This window comes from Solea senegalensis, linkage group LG15 (genome assembly GCF_019176455.1).
Source record: "Solea senegalensis isolate Sse05_10M linkage group LG15, IFAPA_SoseM_1, whole genome shotgun sequence".
NCBI lineage: Eukaryota > Metazoa > Chordata > Actinopteri > Pleuronectiformes > Soleidae > Solea > Solea senegalensis.
The window spans coordinates 14,291,976-14,312,235 of NC_058035.1; the positions used below are offsets into that span (position 1 = coordinate 14,291,976).

The 20,260-nt window shown below is 40.2% G+C and overlaps 1 protein-coding gene and 1 long non-coding RNA gene across 2 annotated transcripts in view; one reads left to right on the forward strand and one right to left on the reverse strand.

The window, feature by feature from the left end:
* LOC122781740 (inactive phospholipase D5-like) overlaps nucleotides 1-20,260 on the reverse strand; it is a 37,466-nt gene that overhangs the window by 5,765 nt on the left and 11,441 nt on the right. The window contains exons 2-6 of the mRNA XM_044045713.1: nucleotides 8,425-8,561; nucleotides 4,343-4,529; nucleotides 3,779-3,887; nucleotides 3,387-3,514; nucleotides 1,764-1,961 (exon numbers count right to left, since the gene is read on the reverse strand). Coding sequence (XP_043901648.1) covers nucleotides 1,764-1,961; nucleotides 3,387-3,514; nucleotides 3,779-3,887; nucleotides 4,343-4,529; nucleotides 8,425-8,561 — 759 coding nt within the window. The remainder of the gene's footprint in view (nucleotides 1-1,763; nucleotides 1,962-3,386; nucleotides 3,515-3,778; nucleotides 3,888-4,342; nucleotides 4,530-8,424; nucleotides 8,562-20,260) is intronic.
* On the forward strand, nucleotides 116-9,744 carry LOC122781746. Its single transcript, XR_006361849.1, has 4 exons — nucleotides 116-216; nucleotides 871-969; nucleotides 8,443-8,568; nucleotides 9,066-9,744. It is a non-coding gene; the product is annotated as an uncharacterized LOC122781746 (long non-coding RNA).

Sequence of the window (20,260 nt, forward strand, 5' to 3'; positions counted from 1 at the left end):
CTTCGTTATGGTTAAGACTCCCCTGCATGTTGCCCCGCCCCACCACACCTGAATCACATGAACAGCTCGTTATCAGGCTTCGAGCTGGTCATTTGAATCAGGTGTGAGCAGGGCAACATCTAAAGCATGTAGGGCAGGGTTCCCTGAGGACCAGGGTTGGGAAATACGGATCGAAATGAATAAGAGTCCATGCAGTATCCTAAGAAGAAGAGCTGGGTAAATGATATTATTCTTTTCATAATCAATTAACCTGTCGATTATTTTCACTTTTCATCAATCGAGTAATTGTTTGGTCTATAAAATGTCAGAAAACTTTGGAAAATGTTGATCAGTGTTTGTCAAAGCTGGAAATGATGATGTTCTCAAATGTCTTGTTTTGTCCACAAACCAAAATGATTGAGTTTTAATGATTTCTTTGTTTGAAACAAAGAAAATATTCAAATTTAAGAAGCTAAAACGACCAGAAATCTTGTTTTAATCATGAAAAAAGCTTCAAACCGATTAATAATGGATTCATTGAGTAATTGTTTCAGCTCTAATGAGGACCAAAAAACCTATTAACCACATGGAGTGAGAACATTTTTGGGAAAGTGGAGATATTTTGGCTGGTTCTCACGTCTTTAAAGGGTGTTTTGGGGGTTAAAACTTGGTTTTAGGGTTAGAGTTAGGGTTGTGATGGTTAAGGTTAAGGTCAGAGGCAAGGGACTGCATTATGTCTATGAGGGTCCTCACTTATCATGTATCATGTATTTTATATGTGAGAAACATCTTGAATGTAAAAGCCCCACAAGTCCATACATAGATGTACCCTGTGCATTTTTTTTAGCTGTGAGTGTTTTTGTGTGTGTTGACATTCATCATCTTGCACAGACACAGGTACTGCTGTACTGCTGCAGGTATAGGATGACATCACCATCACTCATCTCCAGGAAGCAGGTGATGCTGAAAGACTCCTGCAGAGGCTCTACAGTATGTATGAAAAATGTACTCCCCCGTGTCACCTCCGTTAAAGCTGTGGCTGTGCTCGTGTGTGTGTCGCCTCTTAGCTTCAAGCCCACATACCAGTGTCTAAATTTGTATTGGAAACTGTCTCATAGCAAATATTTTGACTGATAATTAAAAAGCTTGCACACCCAAGATAAACCCACACAGTTATTTTAAGTTTGGAACAGTGATAGCATATGAGAGAACACACTCACTGGCCACTTCATACAATCAAAGTGTCCAGTGAAATCTTCCGCTGCTTAAGGGCTCGATGTGATGTGACATGGTCTACCTGCACACCTTGGTTGGTTGTGTCTTTCTCTGATCTCAAACCTCAAACCCTCTCTTATCTCTGTCATCACTGCTGCTCACCGGGTCATTTTTTGTCTGGCACCAACAAACATGTCACATTCAAAGTGACTTAAATAAGTAGATCAGTAGGTGCACCTAAAGAAGTGGGCACCGAGTGTACATTTTCATGAAATGACTACTAAGGCTGTCACTTTTGCGGACAGTCCTGACACCAAAGCGTCTGAAAAGCAGTGTGTTCTTACACAAAGTAAGAGTAATACAGTATGGCATCACATTTATGTGTGTGTGCAGGTGTGGGGGGGATACCTGAACATCTTGGAAGGAGGTGTGTCTTGCAATATTTGTTCAAACGTTTAGAAAAGCTTGTGTAATGATGATATAAATCAAAAGAGTATCAGTATTATTTGTATTCTTTTTGGAAAATGACAGTTTTATTCAGTGTGTCCCTTGGATTAATAGTCACTCACAGAGATATAGGCCCGGGCCTTGGTGCTGTTGAGAGTGAGCTCCAGAGGCTTGTGCTTGTTGAAGAGAGCAAAAAGGCGCTTGGACCAGAAGGAGGGGATGAAGTCTCTATACTGAAGCCCCCAGTAGAGACTGAACACTCTGTGGAGGTCCAGAGCCAGACAGCTGCAGTTGTACACCATCACACCCAGCTCCTTCCTCTAGGCAACAAACAACAAATCCTGTGTGAGATCCCGTCACTTCAGAGACAGACAACATTTACATTCAAATATTTGTAATATATGTTAATAAAATTTATATTAATAAAAAATTCCAATTTCCACCAGATATCCTGTCCATGTGATTTTAACCAGCCTGCTTAGTGCTCACACTAAACTCTCCTTTGATGCAAAAGTAAGGAATTGAAAAACACTAGTCTCTAGTCAGTTTTATTGCCTTTTATTGCCCTCTGCAGCATTTGTATTATACATTTATACGCACAAAGTAAAATAATAAAACACAATAGTTTATTCAATCTATTTTACCTGACTCAAAAGCACAAATATACGAGCACTGGAAACAAACACTGTATTCTCCACATTGCCTTTTATGCTGAAGAATCTCTGCACTGCATTGAACTCATATTTAACAATGTGAGTTGGCCTCACTGAGCCCTTTGCAACTCATCGTCCTAATTTAAAGCCCCCTTGGATATTTGGGTGTCTAAAGATAGATAAAGTAGCCAAACAAACGAGTCTGGATTTTTTGAAGAGAGAGATGAAAGCACGGAGACTTTCTATTTTTGGATGCCACCATCTTGCATGCCCTGACTTATCACCACTCCCCTTTTTACAACTACTTGAGGAAGAGATACTGCCGTGTAATACATAACATGTCTGTACAAATGTCGTCATTTGAAATGGTTTACATAAAAGAAGCAGTTGTGCATATATGGCACACGCCAACATATCAATATCAAGTGATATATCTAAAAGATACTCTCACAAAAAGCCTTTGTGGCCCATGTAAACCTCACTGCTGAGTCAAAGTGGTTATTCACTGTATAATGGACTTATGAAATGCTGTGATTTTGTGTGTGGCTTATAGATTATATAGAGTATGTAACACATGATGTAAAAGGTGATTTGTAACTGTCACAATTTGAAAAGTCTGTGTTTCAGCACAGTTTAAACAGAGAGATCATAGTGTTTCATTTCCTCAAATGTGGGCTTGTGTGGATCTTAATATGTTAATGTATGAATGTGGTACAGGACAGTCTGGAGTGTTTCTGTTAGCTCATTCACACCGGCAAACAAAGCATAGTTCCTGTTCTGACTCTGGTTCTGTTCTGAACTTCAGTGCTCTCAGCGAACCATCCCAAAATCAACTAAGGGCACTGCTCAATGCACAACAAGAGTGGAAGTAGTGGCAACATTGCAGGGAAATCGCCGCCAAACATTGTTTCTTATGGACACAACTGCATGTACTTTGTTTCCTTTGCCATTTTCAGTATTGTTTCCTGCTGGGAACCAACTGTTCAGATTCTGAACCAACTTATTTTTGGTTTGAACAGAACAGAACAGGAACCATGCCGGAGCCATGTCAGTGTGAACAGGCTATGTGTGTATTATTTGATGTGATGGTACTGTAGCCAGGGATCTCCAGTCCATGCTTGCACTCCCGATGTAAATGTGCCGCCTGTCAACCACCCAGAAGGAAGAGAGGAGGTGGCCTTTGGTCAGCGCTGTCATGTTCACATAATGGACCTCAGCGCCTAGAAATGAGATAAAGAGAAACACAGGTTTCCAGAGAAAGCAGCGAGAAACGCAAACATAGAAAATAGATCAAGTGTATAAGAAACACAGAGGGAAACAGACAGAAAGACAGATAAAAAAAGAAAAAGATGGAAAGTGAATGAGATACTGAACAGACTCAGGAGGGAGAGAGAGGATAGACTAAACAGAAGGAGCTTGGCTGCGGCATGTTTGAACACAAACAGACACACAGAATGTATAATACAGCGAGAGTGAGGGCTGACCGTGTATGGCAAGCATCCTGAGCTCAGTGGAGTCGACCATGCCGCTGGAGATCTTCAGCTGGACTCCTCTTGCTTTTAGCCCCTGCAGCCTGGAGAGCAGAGCTCTGCCCTAATGGACACACACACACACACACACACACACACACAACATCCACGCAGTGGCAACGATAAAGATCTTTGTTTGTTTTTATGGTTAATTAGAGACTGAAATTTGACCATGAAAGTGAACGTAGAATACAACACAAAATAATAGAAGCCTGTGAACATGTTGGTAAGTGAAGGCTACGATGTGCTCTGTTTTGATATAATCTGCAGTCTGACCATGGACTTGGCCTTTAAGACATGGTTGCTGTGGTTGCATATAAGGATCAACTGTATCTTTAGACATGAATAATTATACCTGACAGACACAGGCTCGTGATCACATTTCTAAGTTTGTGTTTATTCTCAGTTATTCGAAGAGGTGGAGTGAAGACAGACACCATTGAGATGAAAATGTGGTATAATAAAGCAAAACCACATCGTAGCTTTAGTAACGTCTCTGTTGAGCCACTCTGGTTTTACCTGTTTGGCAGCAGGCTGGAAGCTGGATTCATAATCAGAGGAGTTCAGGAGCCACAGTGGGGAAACTATTTCAACAACCCTGATAGCTTTGTCCAGTAAGTTGTACAGCCCCACTGAGAGAGGGAGGTGGGCTGTACCATTGTCAAAATAGGAGATGTCTTCTGGGATGTTTTCAACAAGTACCACTCTGTGGAAAAGAAAAGAAGAGAAAAGTTAGTGGACAAGAAAGAAGAAACATTTTTAAATTCAGACACAATTATGCATGATTTTATTCCTTTCGTAGTCAGTAAAAACTGACTAACGACAAAAAAAGCATCGCTGTGACTCTGTGTCTGGATCACTATATTGATACGAGAAATCAAGATTTCCAGACCATCATTAGTGTCCCGTATATTTATTGCCTCTGGCAAAGCTGAGCATAAGAGCAGGCTGATGGTTGGAGCAGTCAGCTGTACAGATTCAATTTCACCTCGTCGGGGGGAAATTTGCTGTATTCCTGCTGGTTTCTTATATACACCACCATCACATGGTGCATTTCATGTCATCATCAGCAGTCCTACGTGATACACTTATACCTGCGGCGGGCACAGTATAAATCATGACGAGTGGAAAAACAAATCTCTGGGTCGAACTGAGAAGATTACATGCAGCACAAAATAGCTGTATTCATAAAAAATGTACCCCTAAACTAAATGGTTAATGGTGTGAAAAATACGTCTCTATGTAAGCTGCATTTATATTTGACTCTTGTTGTATACATCACTGTGAATCTCCCTGCACTTTCTGTTTAAGTGTGATGTCAAGCGATCTGGCTAACAGCGGCTCTCAGACCTCCCTGATGTGTTTTCCAGTTCCCATTTTACCCCACCATGCATGAAAATGACCAGGACATTACCACTGGAGTCAACAAATTGGATTAGCTGTGGCAGCCCCAGACCTGCAGCCACACAGAAACTGGCTAATGACAAGCTCAAAAGCTCACTGCTGTCTTTCTGTATTTGGCCCAGAAATTGATTTCTGCCAACTGGATTTTTGAGAGAGGAGTGTGTTTCTTTTGTCCCTTGTAAACACAGCATGGATTTAACCACCGCCTGTGACAATCAACCGATACCGTGCTGCACATTCTGAACGTCTGAAAGCAGTGGAAATGCCAAACTGCCATTAGCTCAAAGTGTCATTGATAATAAAAGACCATAAGGACAATTGTACATGTTCAGCAAATCTGATAGAAACCTCTCAAATACTAATTTTTATTTATTTAATCCCGTAACTAAATCTGTATTGAATTATTACCGTATAAAGTTGACCTATTCAAACATGTCTGCCAGAAGACACTGTAATTCATTCGAAATCTGGTCACAAACAGTTTTTAAGTCCGTAATAACAATCCATTTATTGGGAATTGGGAAATAAATGCAAAGAAAACTTGACTATGAGATATATTTGATAGTTTCATATCTAAGGAAGTTAAATAAGACCGAGGTTACACAATGCCTCCTTCAGAAATGTTAATGCAACGGCATCTGCACTTTGCAGCAGCTCCAGTTCAGTTTCATAAAGGCTTTGTATATGTCAGATAGCAGCTCCATCTCACTCACTGTGTGAACATTGAGTGAGATGCCACATGTGATAGATGTGATTTAAAAAAAAAAAAAAATGAACAAGTTAAGGTTGGCCCTTAATTCATCATAATTAACACGTGAGCTGACAGTGCTCATGGAAACCACCAATTAGTGCCAGAGTGAGAACAAAACAGTCTGTGAAACCAAAACAATGAGCCGAACACTGACAAGAATCTGAGTTATGTGGACACGTCAGCCGAGTGACACCTTTCACATTACTCCCAGTCATTTGATCTATTGTTGACATTGAAGATATTGATTAGAGTAGCTTTAAAATTAGCTCCTGCAGGAGCGCAGTGTTTTCATTGTGGTTGAGTATTGACTCTTGCTCTTAGGTACCTGATAAATTCAATATTTTGGTAAAATGACAAATTGCACATAAGATTTCCGGGCTTGCAATGTAGCTAAACAAGATAGAATCGCTGCATTATATAGTAACTACAACAAAGTGCATCTTTCGGTTTTACTGTGTTTAGTAATTGTCTTGGACTCATTGGTGACAAGTGCTCTGACATACATCTGAGCACTAGGACTGGTCAGACCACAATGTGTCAAGCAAGAGCATCACTCAAGGGCGCAATGGTGGGAGCATGTGTGGCAGGTAGTAATGTAGTGACATCACATCGCTGGACAATGTTCCTTGCTGTAGTGAAGTGAAGCCAGGTCAGGTTTTGGAACGTGGCCAAGGGTCAAACTACAGGATAAGCTCTGCGCTGAGAACATGCACATTTTTGCTCAGGTAAAGCACCAGTCAATATGTTGGGAGAAGCAGGGTAAAATTAAGAGTGTGAATAAACACAAGAAAAGCATCTGCGGTGAGCTGTTATGAAAGTATAGAAAAGTGGCCCTGAAAAAGACACCCAAAACTGGGACAGTCAGCGACATTAAACCCCTCACACAGATGCATAGAAAAGAGACAGAGGAGGGAGGGGTTCGTTTTCTTATTTTGAAATAAATCCTCTCGATCCATTCTAATGGGTTTGACGTATGATGAATGGTGATTCTGAGTCGTTCAGGCAGCCACACAGGCTCTGTTGTTAATGCAGTGCTTAAATCATGCCTGCTACCGATCCATTCTTTAAAGCAGTCAGTGGCGTCTGCTTTACTCGTGGGGTTTGATTCTGCTTCATCACTGTATGTATTAAATAAACCGTACTTGTACACAAATAAGATAAGATGCTGAAATGTGCCGATTATTGGCCACAAATCTGGCGATACGTCCAAATACAGGGGTGATGATGCAACATATATATATATATATTGTGACCACCCCTTGACTAAGAAAATCTTTCATTTTAAGTTCAACTCTGGGTAAACAGTTGCCGTAAGAACATTTTCTTGGATAAATTTAAGCACCGTTTCAGTGAGCATTAATAAGGCTCGCTGCACTCTAATTCAAAAGTGTCAAATGCATAGTCATTTATCTGCTTAATGAAATCTTTTGGTTACACTTTTGCATGGCTTTCACGTCATACGTTTATGAAATGATGCGTAACCACTTCGTCATTAACTGTGGAGAAAATAACTAACTGTGGACACTTGGAAATCGAGGAGGATACACAACTGTAAATATTTTTAGGGTTAAGTCTGGAAGAAGAGTGTGCCAATAACGGCTGATTAATCCATTCAGCTCTCACCCATCTCAAACATTAATCTGCTCTCTTCTCCCTCTTCCATCTGGTCCCCTCCTGCTCCATCAACCCTCCATAAACCTTGAGTTTTTCTCAAATTTTACACCCAAGCTCCTCGAGTCCTTCAGAGGAGGATTCCACTGCAGCTTAGGAGGCAATTAATGGCTGATTTGAAGAGGAGGAGAGACAAGATGGAGACAGACATGATTATATCACGGGGGTGAATGCTACATCGATGAGAGGAACGAGTGGAAAAGACAGCAGGAAGTGCTGCATCAGCCATATGGCTGCTGATTATCCAGTTTCAGTCTGGACCTTTAAGACACTGACTGCTGCACCAGTGGTTTCAGATTTTTTTGGACTGTAAAAACTTGCAAGAATCTGGTAAAAAAGTAACTTTAAGAAGTGCCTGGTAATCACGTCAGAGCAGCAGGGGAACTGAAGGAGATTGAGCCCGGGAAGACATTTATTCTATTTAATTATCATTTTTTAGACAATGCTATACTTCTAGACATCCCAGATTGTATCATCACACGATATTGTTTCATATTTAAAAGAGTTAAATAATTAGTTTCTAGCAATAGAATGTTGTGGAACAGCAAAAAAAGAGAGAGACGTAGGCTTCATTCAAACCAATAGTACCTACAGCAAACCTCTTTAAGCAGACATTCAGGGAGATAAATCTAAGGCATTGCTAGATAATTAAAGAGGAAGAGAGACAGAAAAGTGCTACTTTTGCAGAAACAAAGAAGTTTGGATCAAATACTGTCAGCAGAACTGTGCACAGTGGAGCCACGGACCATGTGTTTGTATGTTCTGCATTTCTCACCTGCAGTTCTTGTTGCAGTTCTCCTCCGTGATGCCGTCCAGGTCTTCGCCCCACACATCCACCGCTGAGAAAATCAACGCCACCAGTACGGCGAAGCAGCACACCAAGGCAAAGATCATGATGCACTTCTGCTGAGACTGCAAGGTACAGAAGGGAAGCAACATTGATTTCCAAGGACTTTTTTTTGTACTCTTCATCATTTCTCTGTAAACAAGGCCAGAGTGCCATAACCTTGGCTTTCCATTAGCTGCTTTAGTTCACGTCTCCTGATTTAATGCACAAATCAGCAGACCATAGTATGATCCACATTTAGGTCTACATGTGATTTCAGGCTTTCTTTATAAAGAAGAAATGAGGAGAGATGGTAAGCATTTGTAAGACAAACCTAAAATATAACATTTAAAACAAATTCATATAATATATATATACATATATATATGTATATATATATATATCCATGGCAGGTTAATAATAACATAATTGTTTCTTTTAGACTGCACAAACCTTTAGCATCTCCCAATTGAGAATTTCCAAGATTTGCTATGGCAATGCTTTGTTTGTATTTCTGTTAACCTGCCCTCTGCAGCGACTGCCGTGACAAAATGTGGTTTTGTCTCATGTGACACGCTCTGTCGATCCAGTTGTAGGAAAGAAAACACCCAGGAAAACTCCAGCCAAATAATCTCCCTGGTTGCGAAATTGCACAATCCAGAAGGACAATTTCCCTGGAGATTTGTCAAAGTTCAGAGGAGCGATGGGCAGCAGAGGATTGTGCAACGGCCTCCGTCGCATTGGGCCATGAAAACCAACATATCTGTGATGCTCAACAAAAATATGAATAGCCTACAGCAGAAAAATCAAACTGCCTTTTTTTTTACATTTACATTTATATTAAAAATTCAGCACAAATAATGTGAACTGTGGATTAACCACACAATGAAAGCAATTATTCTACATATACTGTACCTTACTGTGATACACACTAAACATTGCACTTTAAGCAGATTCATGTCATAACACCTCCTAATCTAATCTCCAACGTCAGCTCAGATCACTTACATGTTATTGGTGTGCTGGGATGTTATTCTTTTCCCTAACCATGGACTTTAGATTTATGCACTAATAATGTGTTTTCTCAAGACAGTGTAATTGCTGTCAGTAAATACTGTATTATGCTGTTTAGTTTTCATATTGCTTTGGGACATTGGTGGGATATATAACGTCATTAAAAGTGTCATTATTACATTCATATGTCAAAGTCTATTAATCATTAGCCGTGTACTGTTCGACTGCAGTCTTATTTACAATCACAATCATATAAAGATGTAGTATTTATTTTATTACAGTCATGTTTGAATCAAATGTCAATAAAAAGGTGAGCTGCTGATGTGCAGTACATTCGACTGTCACTGGGATACACCTCAACTATTTGTGATACAATAATAAATGTATCCTGATCCTCCTGAAAGCCACCAGAGGAACCTAAACTAATTATCACTGAATGTGGTAGATCATTAGCACAGTCAGCTCCACTCCTTACCCCGAGAGAATGATCTCATATCACACACCAGCGACCTCTGTGAACCATACAAACACGGAGCTTATCTTATATTATATTGTGTCTCTTGTAGAGTTTAAGACATCCGTGTCCATAGGTTCTCATGTGAGAATTAAATTAATCTACCAGTCGGTGAATGGAGTGTCCCCAGTGGAATAGACACAGACGCTGGCAGAGACATTCAGCTTCTCATTTTCATCCGTCTGAGTTGATTTCTGCCTTGGGAATAATGTTTTCATGAGCACTGGTGAGAGGGAATATTACTCCTTTTCTTTATGTTTGCAGCCACAGTCGTGTCAAGCAGGTCGTTCACAGTCTCCCGCCTCTGTGTCTGATGTTGCTGTTAAAGCCGCATGGGGGTGAAAATGAATAAATTGCTGACCATAAGGCAACTGGCTGACATCCACTGCCACGAGTGGAAAAACAGAGGTGAAAAGAGGGAAAAACATTCATCTCTACCGTCTCTGACCCAGGCACTTAACAAAAGCCTACTCTGCACATACGCACTGGGTGAATGGGAGTTAAATCAAACATGTCACTCATCTGTTCGACCTTGCGCCAGATGAAAGGAAATAAAAGCAAGCACAGGCGGAGGCTTTACAGCATGACACTCTAGCACCACAATCCCTCTATCGTTCCTAGTTTTTCATACAAGCTGCTGCTTTCATATGCATTATGGCAGAAACATGAAGAGGTCAGAGTCTTAGTGTACACCATGGATGGTGTCACCTGACACTCGAGCACAGTTAGGGATCAATACAACTTCAATTACAGGAAGGAGTGGGCCTTAAAGTAACTGCTCTGAAATACAAAGACTGTTTAAATACTGTTATATTATGGTCAACAAAACCCAGAAAAAAAGTAAAAGCTATTATTCTTTTTTTCAGTGCTTTTAGCACCACAAACAATTACCTTTATTGTACTGAGGCAGTAAAAGAAATCTCAGAAACCCTCGGCATATGTAAGGCTAGAATCCCATTTAAGGTGCATCTGTTTGTAATTTGAGTGCACTGTGCCTTTACCGATGCATTTCTGCGGAAGCTCATTTACCTTTGACATACTCCTGCGTCAGTGCAAACTGAGTCATTCAGTATAACGCTCGAAGATACAACTCTAAATCTCTGAACGCCTCGTCGCTCTCTTTTTATAAAATAACAAACTACAAACATGTATTCATCTCCTCCCATGTCAGAGCATTCAAGTGGCTGTTTACACGAAGTGTTACATACACTGACGCATGCAAATAAATGTCCATTGTGCCACCAGAAGCAAAGATATCCTTGGGTGACGTGCAAAAAAAACACATTCAAATGTTAAAGACCCCTTGTTGGCTGTATTAAAAAGCCCTCAAGAGTCCATCTAAAAAAAGGCTGTGAAAGTGGATGGCACAGTGCCAGCGTCACTCACAAAAAAACAAATACACATCTAGTGTTAGTGTCTCCCTCAGAGAAAGGAGAGATGTTTTAAACAGGGACTCTCTGACATATTCCGCTCATTGTCTGTGCAGAGTTTGAGAACACACAGTCTCATCTGGAAGTATGCACTGTTTTTCTTATCTGACCAAGTTTCCTTTGTGCTGCTAAATTTAAACACGGTGAGGGAAAGCAGAACAACACTTAAAAATTATGGGACGCACTGACTGTAAATCTACTCCTTCTAGGGACGCTGCACTGCAGAAGCACCATGGCGTGGCTTTATTTCCTCTCTGTCATTTCCTCTTTGTCAACGCATGGTTGGAATAAGGGGCCATAGTGCTTAGAGGGGACGCTTTTATACTACATTAACCACACAACAGAAATCTGAGCAAACTATTAAAAACATATTCTGCTCTAATTTGCCTAATGAGCTCCTGGAGTGGATGCAATGACAAGCATCAAGGTATTAACAGCATTGTAAGGCAGTTTTTAGTCGAGGCACATTTCCATCACAGATGTGGGTGACAATATACATGGGAAAAGGGAAATATTTTCTCCATTGTATTGAACAAATAGGTGTTTCTCAAATGGTGGATCCAGACCCATGTGGGTTGATGACTGTTGCATTCAGTCACTCTTCTTTGTGCTAAATAGAACGTGTGCAGCAGGAGACTCTAATCTGCCAAGCAGGCTTTTTACAGAGAGACACCAAGTCTGCCTCTTCAGCTCATGTCTTCACAGAAAACAGTTTGTTCTAACACGGGCTGCACTCTGTCAGTCTGACGTTTGAGGCGTTTGTGACTGAAACTACGGCTTTATGCTATACTGCTCAGTGTGAAGAGAGTCATATGCTGAAGGCAGAGGGCGAGTGCAAAGAGCAGAGCAGTGAATCAGACACTGAACATATTGTTATATCGTCACAGTGAATATGAGTCAGAGGTTGTTGTTATTTTTTACAGAAGATAATTAGGAACCAAACTTTTTGTTGGATGAATTGTTGAAATTGGCTGAAAACTGTAGGAGGAGGAAACAACAGTTGGAAATGCTGACTCAGACTAACAATAATGAGGAGATAAATCTGAAATAAACTCATAAGAATTATGCCAGATAAGTTCTGGATGCCACAACCACAGTGACATTAAATGAATTATTGTGTTAATCCGACTAAAACCGGACTTTTAAAATACGTTATGTACAATATGTCAAGTCAGACTGAAATTGTACCAAATCATTTCTCAAAGTCGGACCAATGGTGCATTCCATTTAAATTTACATCGGAAGTTATCGGTCGCGACCGGGCGCGCGTGTGTACTTTAATTTTAACTAGTAAGAATGATATCCATAATCATTATGATATCATGAAACAGAAACTGAAGGTATAGTCATAACAAAGTTACAAAGTTAAATATAGTTATTGCTATATTGCTCAGTCAGTATAGGCCTGTTGTCAGCCTTTTATTTTACATATGACAAAAAGTGCACAAGTACAATTTCATTTAAAAATAGATAGCCTTAAAAAACACATAAAATGCAACCTTTTGAAAAAGCTGCTGCGATAAAAAAAAACCTGTGTAAAAAAATATGTAGGAAAGAGCTATATAATTATAGGATGTACAGAATAGTGCAAACATACAGGTACGGGTATGGACAGTGTTGATGTAGAGTGCAAAACAGTATAGAATGACAATAAGAATGTGTCTTTCAGTGTTTCTCCATTGCCCTTCACAGTGGCGGTGATCATGGGTCTGATAGTAGTGGGGATGAAGGACCAGGACTGTGTAAGATGTGAGAGGTGTTTTCCATGATGGATCTTGTGAAGTCCAGAGGACAGTCCAGGACTGAGTTCCTAACCAGCATATCCAGTTACTTCCTGTTCCCCCTCTGCAGACCACAGTGTAGAACACTGCAGACGCCATAACAGAGTCATAAAAAGTCCTCACACACTGAAGGACTTCAGTCTCCTTAGCAGGTGGCAACGACTTTAGACCTTCTTGCATATTTGTATTTATAGTCCAGTGCAGTTTGTTGTTCAGATGGAACTCCCAGGTAAATGTATTTATTCCCCAAGATGTCAGTGTCCAAACCCTGGATGCTCACTAGAGTGTTCTGAGGCACCTTCCTCCGAAGGTCAATAACCATGTCGTTTGTCTTGGTGGCACTGATGTGAAGGTGCTTGAGTTCACACCTCCCAACAAAGTTAGTAATGACCTTCCTGAACTCCTGATCGGTCCGTGTCATCAGAGAAGTCAAGTTTTGGAAGAAAAAGAAGAAGTAAAATGGTCTGAGGATTAACAATAGGCCCCACTCAGTGCTACGGGGCCCTAGTTGTTATGTGGAATGAATTACCTCAGTGTACTTTACTAATAAGTTACTGTCATTTACAGAGATAATTTACACTGATCACTCAAGACGGATGGTCCACAGTAGTCACAGACATGGTTTTTTTGCAGTTGAGACGCTGATGTCTGTTGAGGTTGCTTCTGTCATAAAAACTCTTCCCACACTTGGCACAGACGTATGGCTTTTGTCCATTATGAGTGTACTGATGCAGTTTGAGACTCCCTCGAGCAGCGAAACCCTTCCCACACTCAGCGCAGATATATGGCTTCTCTCTGGCATGAATGCTCAGATGCTTTTTGAGATTCCATTGACGAGTGAAACTCTTCCCACACTCGGCACAGTCATATGCCTTCTCTCTGGCGTGAATGCTCTCGTGCTTTCTGAGATACGACTGAAGAGTAAAACTCTTTCCACACTCAGCACACGCGTACGGATTTTTTCCGCCTATGTGAATGATCTGATGCTGTTTGAGATTCCATTGACGATTGAAACTCTTCCCACATTGGGCACAGACGTATGGCTTTTCTTCGGCATGAATGCTCAGATGCTGTTGAAGATCAGATTGAAGATTGAAACTCTTCCCGCACTCAGTACAGACGTATGGCTTTTCTCCTCTGATATGAATGCTCAAATGCTGTTGGAGGTCAGCCTGAAGAGTGAAACTCTTCCCACACTCGGTGCAGACGTAGGACTTTTCTCCTCTGATATGAATGCTCAAGTGCTGTTGAAGGTCAGACTGCAGAGTGAAACTCTTCCCACACTCAGCACAGACGTAAGGCTTTTCTCTGGCATGAATGAACTGATGTTGTTTGAGATTCAGTTTAGCAGTGAAACTTTTCCTACACTTGGCACACTGGTGCTTCTTTACAGTGTAGATGCACTGTTGCTGATCTGGGTGTTTTCGACTAAAACTCTTCACATCCTCAGCAGAAGGTCCGCCTACATTTTCATCCATACTGTATAATAATAGCAATTTATACAGAAATATATAAAAAAAAAAACTTTTACAAAATGCTGTGACCTTTTTTCTTCCTCTTCTATCAATTATCACTATGTTGAACACAGAGAGGTGCAATACTACCGTCCACAGGTAAAAGGTTCTCTGGTTGCAGTTCAAAGTTCTCTTTCTTCTCCTCCTAATAATTTGCAGCAGGTTGTGCACTAAAATCTCTGGCAGGCTGCTGGTACCTAAGTAAACAGTGACTATGATGCAGTCCACCTTAGATATGCCATGTACAGATCAAAGGCAGTGCCACCCCTTTAAGAAAACTCCCCATTCATTCCTATGGGAACATCTGTCATTGATCTACGCTCCCCATTCAAACCATTCCCATGGGAGATTGTCTCTCAGAGTTCTGTGATATTCTTCACCATGGTTATTAGAAACACACCATTCCTTTTTATGGTTCCGGGCCACTTGTTATTGATTGCTGTATACTACTGTTCTACAAGTTTTTAGGAGTAGACTTACTTCTAAAATGAATAATCTCCGGCAGGCTGTACTAAACCGTGATCGTAATGAAGCCCTGCTTTGATTAGCCATGCATAAATCAAAGGTAGTTGCCACTCCGCTACGACAACTCCACATTCATTCTAATGGGAGCATCAGGCTTTGATGTTTGTTTCAAATTCCAACCATTCATATGGGAACATCCCAACATGAGGGCGTTATCGGAAACTCGGAGCAACCTCACCAATCCAAGATGGCTACTATCATACAAACAATGCTACTTTTACCATTAATTCCACTTCTGTCCTATTTGTTTCGCATTAAATCAGTTACGCACGCAATACTGTTTGGATTCAGATTATACATGTAAATTCCTCTCTGCATTTAACCTTCCTAGAATTAGGTGCAGTGGGCAGGCACTGAGCTGCGCCCGGGGAGCAATGCAAAGCTACCTTGCTCAGGGTTACCCCAGCAATGGCCAACAATGGCTAGACCAAGCTATGTTTAATGCTAGTCTATACTGGAACGCAGGGAACCCAGTGGTGATGTCATTCCCAGTTCCAACTTCCAATGAACTGAGTTCCAACTGCTGCTAAAAGACTTGCCCCCTTGTCCACACTGCTTTGAAGAAAGTTGTTTGAAGCCAAACTCGTGATTGGAATTAAAATACGATTGAGCAGCTGCACTGAAGGTTAAAGTTTATTTTTAGCAGTGGAAGCCACTTCTAAAGCTTTTCATGGATGCATCTTGGCATTTTCAGCCATAGTCCTGTATGCAGTAAGCATTCGTCTCACTTTACTAGCACTATGATGCTGCTGTGCTTCTGCCTTTCGCTCCCTCTGTGCAGCGAGCGAATGTTGCCAGCAACGCAACAATAAAAAAACACCAAAATAATAAACACAGACAGAGTCATGTTGAGCTGTTTAATCAGCCTTGTGTGGACTCATTTGACAATGGTCTGATTGTAGTGGACATTTATTTATATTTAAGAGTTACACGCTACAGCTTTAAGTCTAAAATCTTTTAAAATGCCCTCTCGTCTACTGTTAAAAGTAGGTAATTGAATATTGTGAGCTGTGCAGTCTTTGTGCTGTGAAAGGCTTCAAAAGCTGATTGAATCTTCTCAAAGATGTTACTGTAGCACATGAAAGCAAAAGTTAAGTAGAAATGGCATTTTGTAAAACGTTTGATAAAAAAAACTGAAGCTTAGACATTGGCATAAAAGTCTTAAGAACAGAGGGATCAAGGCAATGTTTCCTTAAAAGAGGTTGAGCCACAGCAGGTTTGGAAGTGGATGGAAAAATACAATTATCTAGTGTCTTTGATAAAGTTAGCTGGGATACAATAAAGGCTGCATGTGGTTAAAGCTAAAAGCTAAGATGGAATTAAAAACTTGACAGGGGACCAGCATACAGTGATTAAAAATGATACAACACTAATATGACTGCAATGAGGTTACAGCATTGAAGTACAGGAGCTTTTAAACCTCAGTGGTGCATAATGACTGACAGTACGAGAGCAAGAGAGCAGGGAGCTGTCATGTTGTGCTGAGGAGACAAGTTTCATTGTGTGTGTGAGCTCATAATGCATGTCATTTCCAATCTACCCTATGCAGGCTCTCTCTCTGCATTTCTTGAGTGTTGTATCTCTCTGTCGTGAGTTACAATGCAGTTTATGAAATGATTACCATAATGTATACTGTCTGGATCAATCTCCCTTCTCCTGTCTCCTTTCAATGTGAAAACTTCACTTTTTCATCACAAGTATGACACAAAAAAGGAGAGAACACTTAGAATTCATTCATTAAATCTGAATTCTCTGGGTGCGGTACACTGAATGCAAGTAGTAAATCCAGGTTCAAGTATTTCGTGTAACAACCACAGGCTTTATCACATACACTCTTTGCTGTGTGACCTTGTGAGATCCCTATTTAAGTGACATGCTTGCTTCTGAAGCCTGAGGCATCCCAGTAATCACTTTTGTGGGGAGATATTGAGGTCCATAAAATCCTACCTTATCATATCTCTGTCTATCTATACTACAGTCACCCTTACAGTAAGATTTGATGTCCTGACACAGAGCGGGAAGATTGGATGTTTGATCCCAAGCTTGCCGTGTGGAATTAAACAAGGACAGGTTAAAAGAGGCCTGTCTTTTTCATCTGGTGCCAAAAGTCTTTTTTTTTCTGTCTGTGATCATGGTGAAACTGAGGCTAAGGAGAGAGAATAGTGCCTGGGGAATTCATCACAACTCGAATGAAGGAGGTTGAAGGTGTGTTCAAAAGTACTGACTTTGATGACTAAGATTCCAGCGCATACGTGACCAAAATGTTGACATACTATCGGCATTCAGGAGTAAATACCAATTTAATCCACCAGGAAACTGTAGTCTACTCTACCAGCTGGATGATCAGTCAAACAATTGCCTTTACTTAATCACAACAAACAGCAGCTTTATAAAGATGTGACAACTGGGCATTCATCACGTGCAGCACAGGCAGTTCAATGTAACCAGGAACTGAAGAAGAAGTGTTTGAATGAGTGAGCAGGAAATGTCTTCAAAGCAAAGCTAGTTGACTCTGAGTTACAGGGTGCAGTGGTTCGCTGGCCCAAGGCCCTTTTTCCATCTCTGGTTTGTTTGAAAATGTACTGATCGTCTCAGCTTGACGCCAATGGTCAAATATCAAAAATGAATGGATGGCCAGATTCTTGGTGCCTGTGTTGTAATGGCTGGATGCCCAGAGATGCTTGTCTTTGAAAATGTTCCACTATCAATCTGTTTGACGACTTTGACATGTCTATTGCATTTATGGATCTGCTCACTTTTATGTTGATGACTGAGGAACAGGAATTGTTACCAGAAGTCTAGCCATCATTAATTCAATTTAATTTAATTTAAAAATACATATACAAATAACAATGTAGTGTGATGGTCAATTAACTGATGCAGCCTCATATGTTAGTACAACAGCTGCTGCTTTGTTTGTCAACATTAAATATGTTGACAAACAAAGCAGCAGCTGTTGTGCAAGCATATGAGGCTACAGCAACTGATTATTAGTGGATTACAAAACAAATTGTGAGTGTTTTTAAATAATTGAAACACATTCTGTAGGTTTTGAAGCTTCTTAAATGTTAAAAAAATGTTAAAAGCTTAAAAACTTACCGAACATGTTTAAGCTTCTTGCATTGTAAGTAAGTAAATGTAAGTATTTTCTGGAGTTCTTGCTCCACATAACAAAGATAAGTTGAATTTTGGTTTGTGGACACAAAGACATTTCAGAACATCATCTTTTCGAGGTCAACATTTAATGTTGTAATCAATCTGTGACATTATTCTCTTATTACAATGCTTTACTTGTAAACAGGCAGCATCTACACAAATATGTATGTTTTAAAATATATTCATTATGTTCACGTCTGTGCACTGAATATGAAGTCGGGGAATTGTTAGCTGTCAGAGGAAAACAGTTCTCTGCCAAATTGAAGTTTTCATGGATCCATTTGTATTTAAGGACTTGTTTTTTGGTTGGTCGTGATGCAAAGTCAAACTGATGACAAATCAAAAGAAAACCCATTAAGTATTGTGGAAAAGAGATTTATCACTATCATTCTACTGGAAGGATAAACACCATTTACTATAGGCATGTACAGACCATAGCTGTTCACACATAATTACTTTCATATTTAAAGTCATCAAACCATTCAAAGAACTCTAATGCCATGCATGTTATACTCCCCCTTTATTATTGCTTAGCTTTGTATTAATTACTCACTGTGCTTGAGGTTTTTTATGCTTTTTGATCGCAGATGTGATTAAAAACCACTGTAATGCACCCAAGGGTCCAGGTGGTCCACTGCTTACAAGGCATAAAATGGATAATTGGGTTTTTGATATCCCCCCCAATTTTATTATGTATTTATATATCTATTTGTTTACTGAGAGCTCAGAGCTTGTGTAAAGATTCCCCTTATTCCTGATAGCATTTCTTTGGGAGATTTATACAAGAGTGCACCGAAACAGTGAGGTAAAAGAACTGTTTAATAATAGAAGGACAGTCACTCAAATAACTGCCTGCTGGGAAATGCTGAGTCAGTAGATATTATACCGTAACTCATTTAACATGCTCTAACTCTCACTGTCCTATCTTTCTGTACTGATCTTTACAAATAATACACATAATATGTGTAAAGATAAGCCAGTGCAGTTACATTGTTTCTTTGAGTTGACACTGTAAACATTGTTTACACTGTATTTGTGTCCCCTGATGTGACAAATGACTTAATAAATACAATGTTTTTGGCATAGTATAAATCCATTTTATTCCAATTCACTTTGTAACTCTTATGTGTATTAAGATATTCCAAACTGAAACGCCTCTATGTCAGTTAAAGACTGCATTAATCTGTAGAAGCTGCATTCATCGCTTCTCAACGGAATGGGCTATAAACAATCCCAGCAAATCTCTTCCCGATTTACACTGACAGTGGCACACTCACACCTACACTCCTGCCCAGCTGGGAACTGTTCTCCTGCTGCTCAATCTGTTCGTTCCACACCCTTCATCTCTCGATCTATTCCCCATTTCCCACTTGAGGCTCGTCAATTCTGAAAGTTACCAGATATTACAGAAGCCTGTTTAACCCACAATGTTTTATTTTGACAATAGAGGCTATAGGATACAGAAGCTATGCAACCCTACACAGTTGCAGAATGTATCATGGCCAACAGTGACAGTCTGATGTCACTGTTGGCTGATGCACATTTGTATATCTAAAGAACATTAGAACTGACTGGTTTCTATGAACTATTCAAAAACTACAGCTCCTGGTAGAAACTTGATACTCGTGTGTCCCAGCCAATCAGAACAGACTGATTCAGAAACTCAGTCATGGTCAGTGCAGCTTTCATTTTTAAAAAGCAAAATACTAAATATCCAAACACACAAGGTTACAGCAACCTATGCGTCATCTTTTAAGGGCTTGTCAGGTGAGGCAATGACGTCATTCCCTCACGGAAGCTTTTGGTCGATCATTTGCCTGACCTTTTCAAGAACTGACCTAATACAGAAAG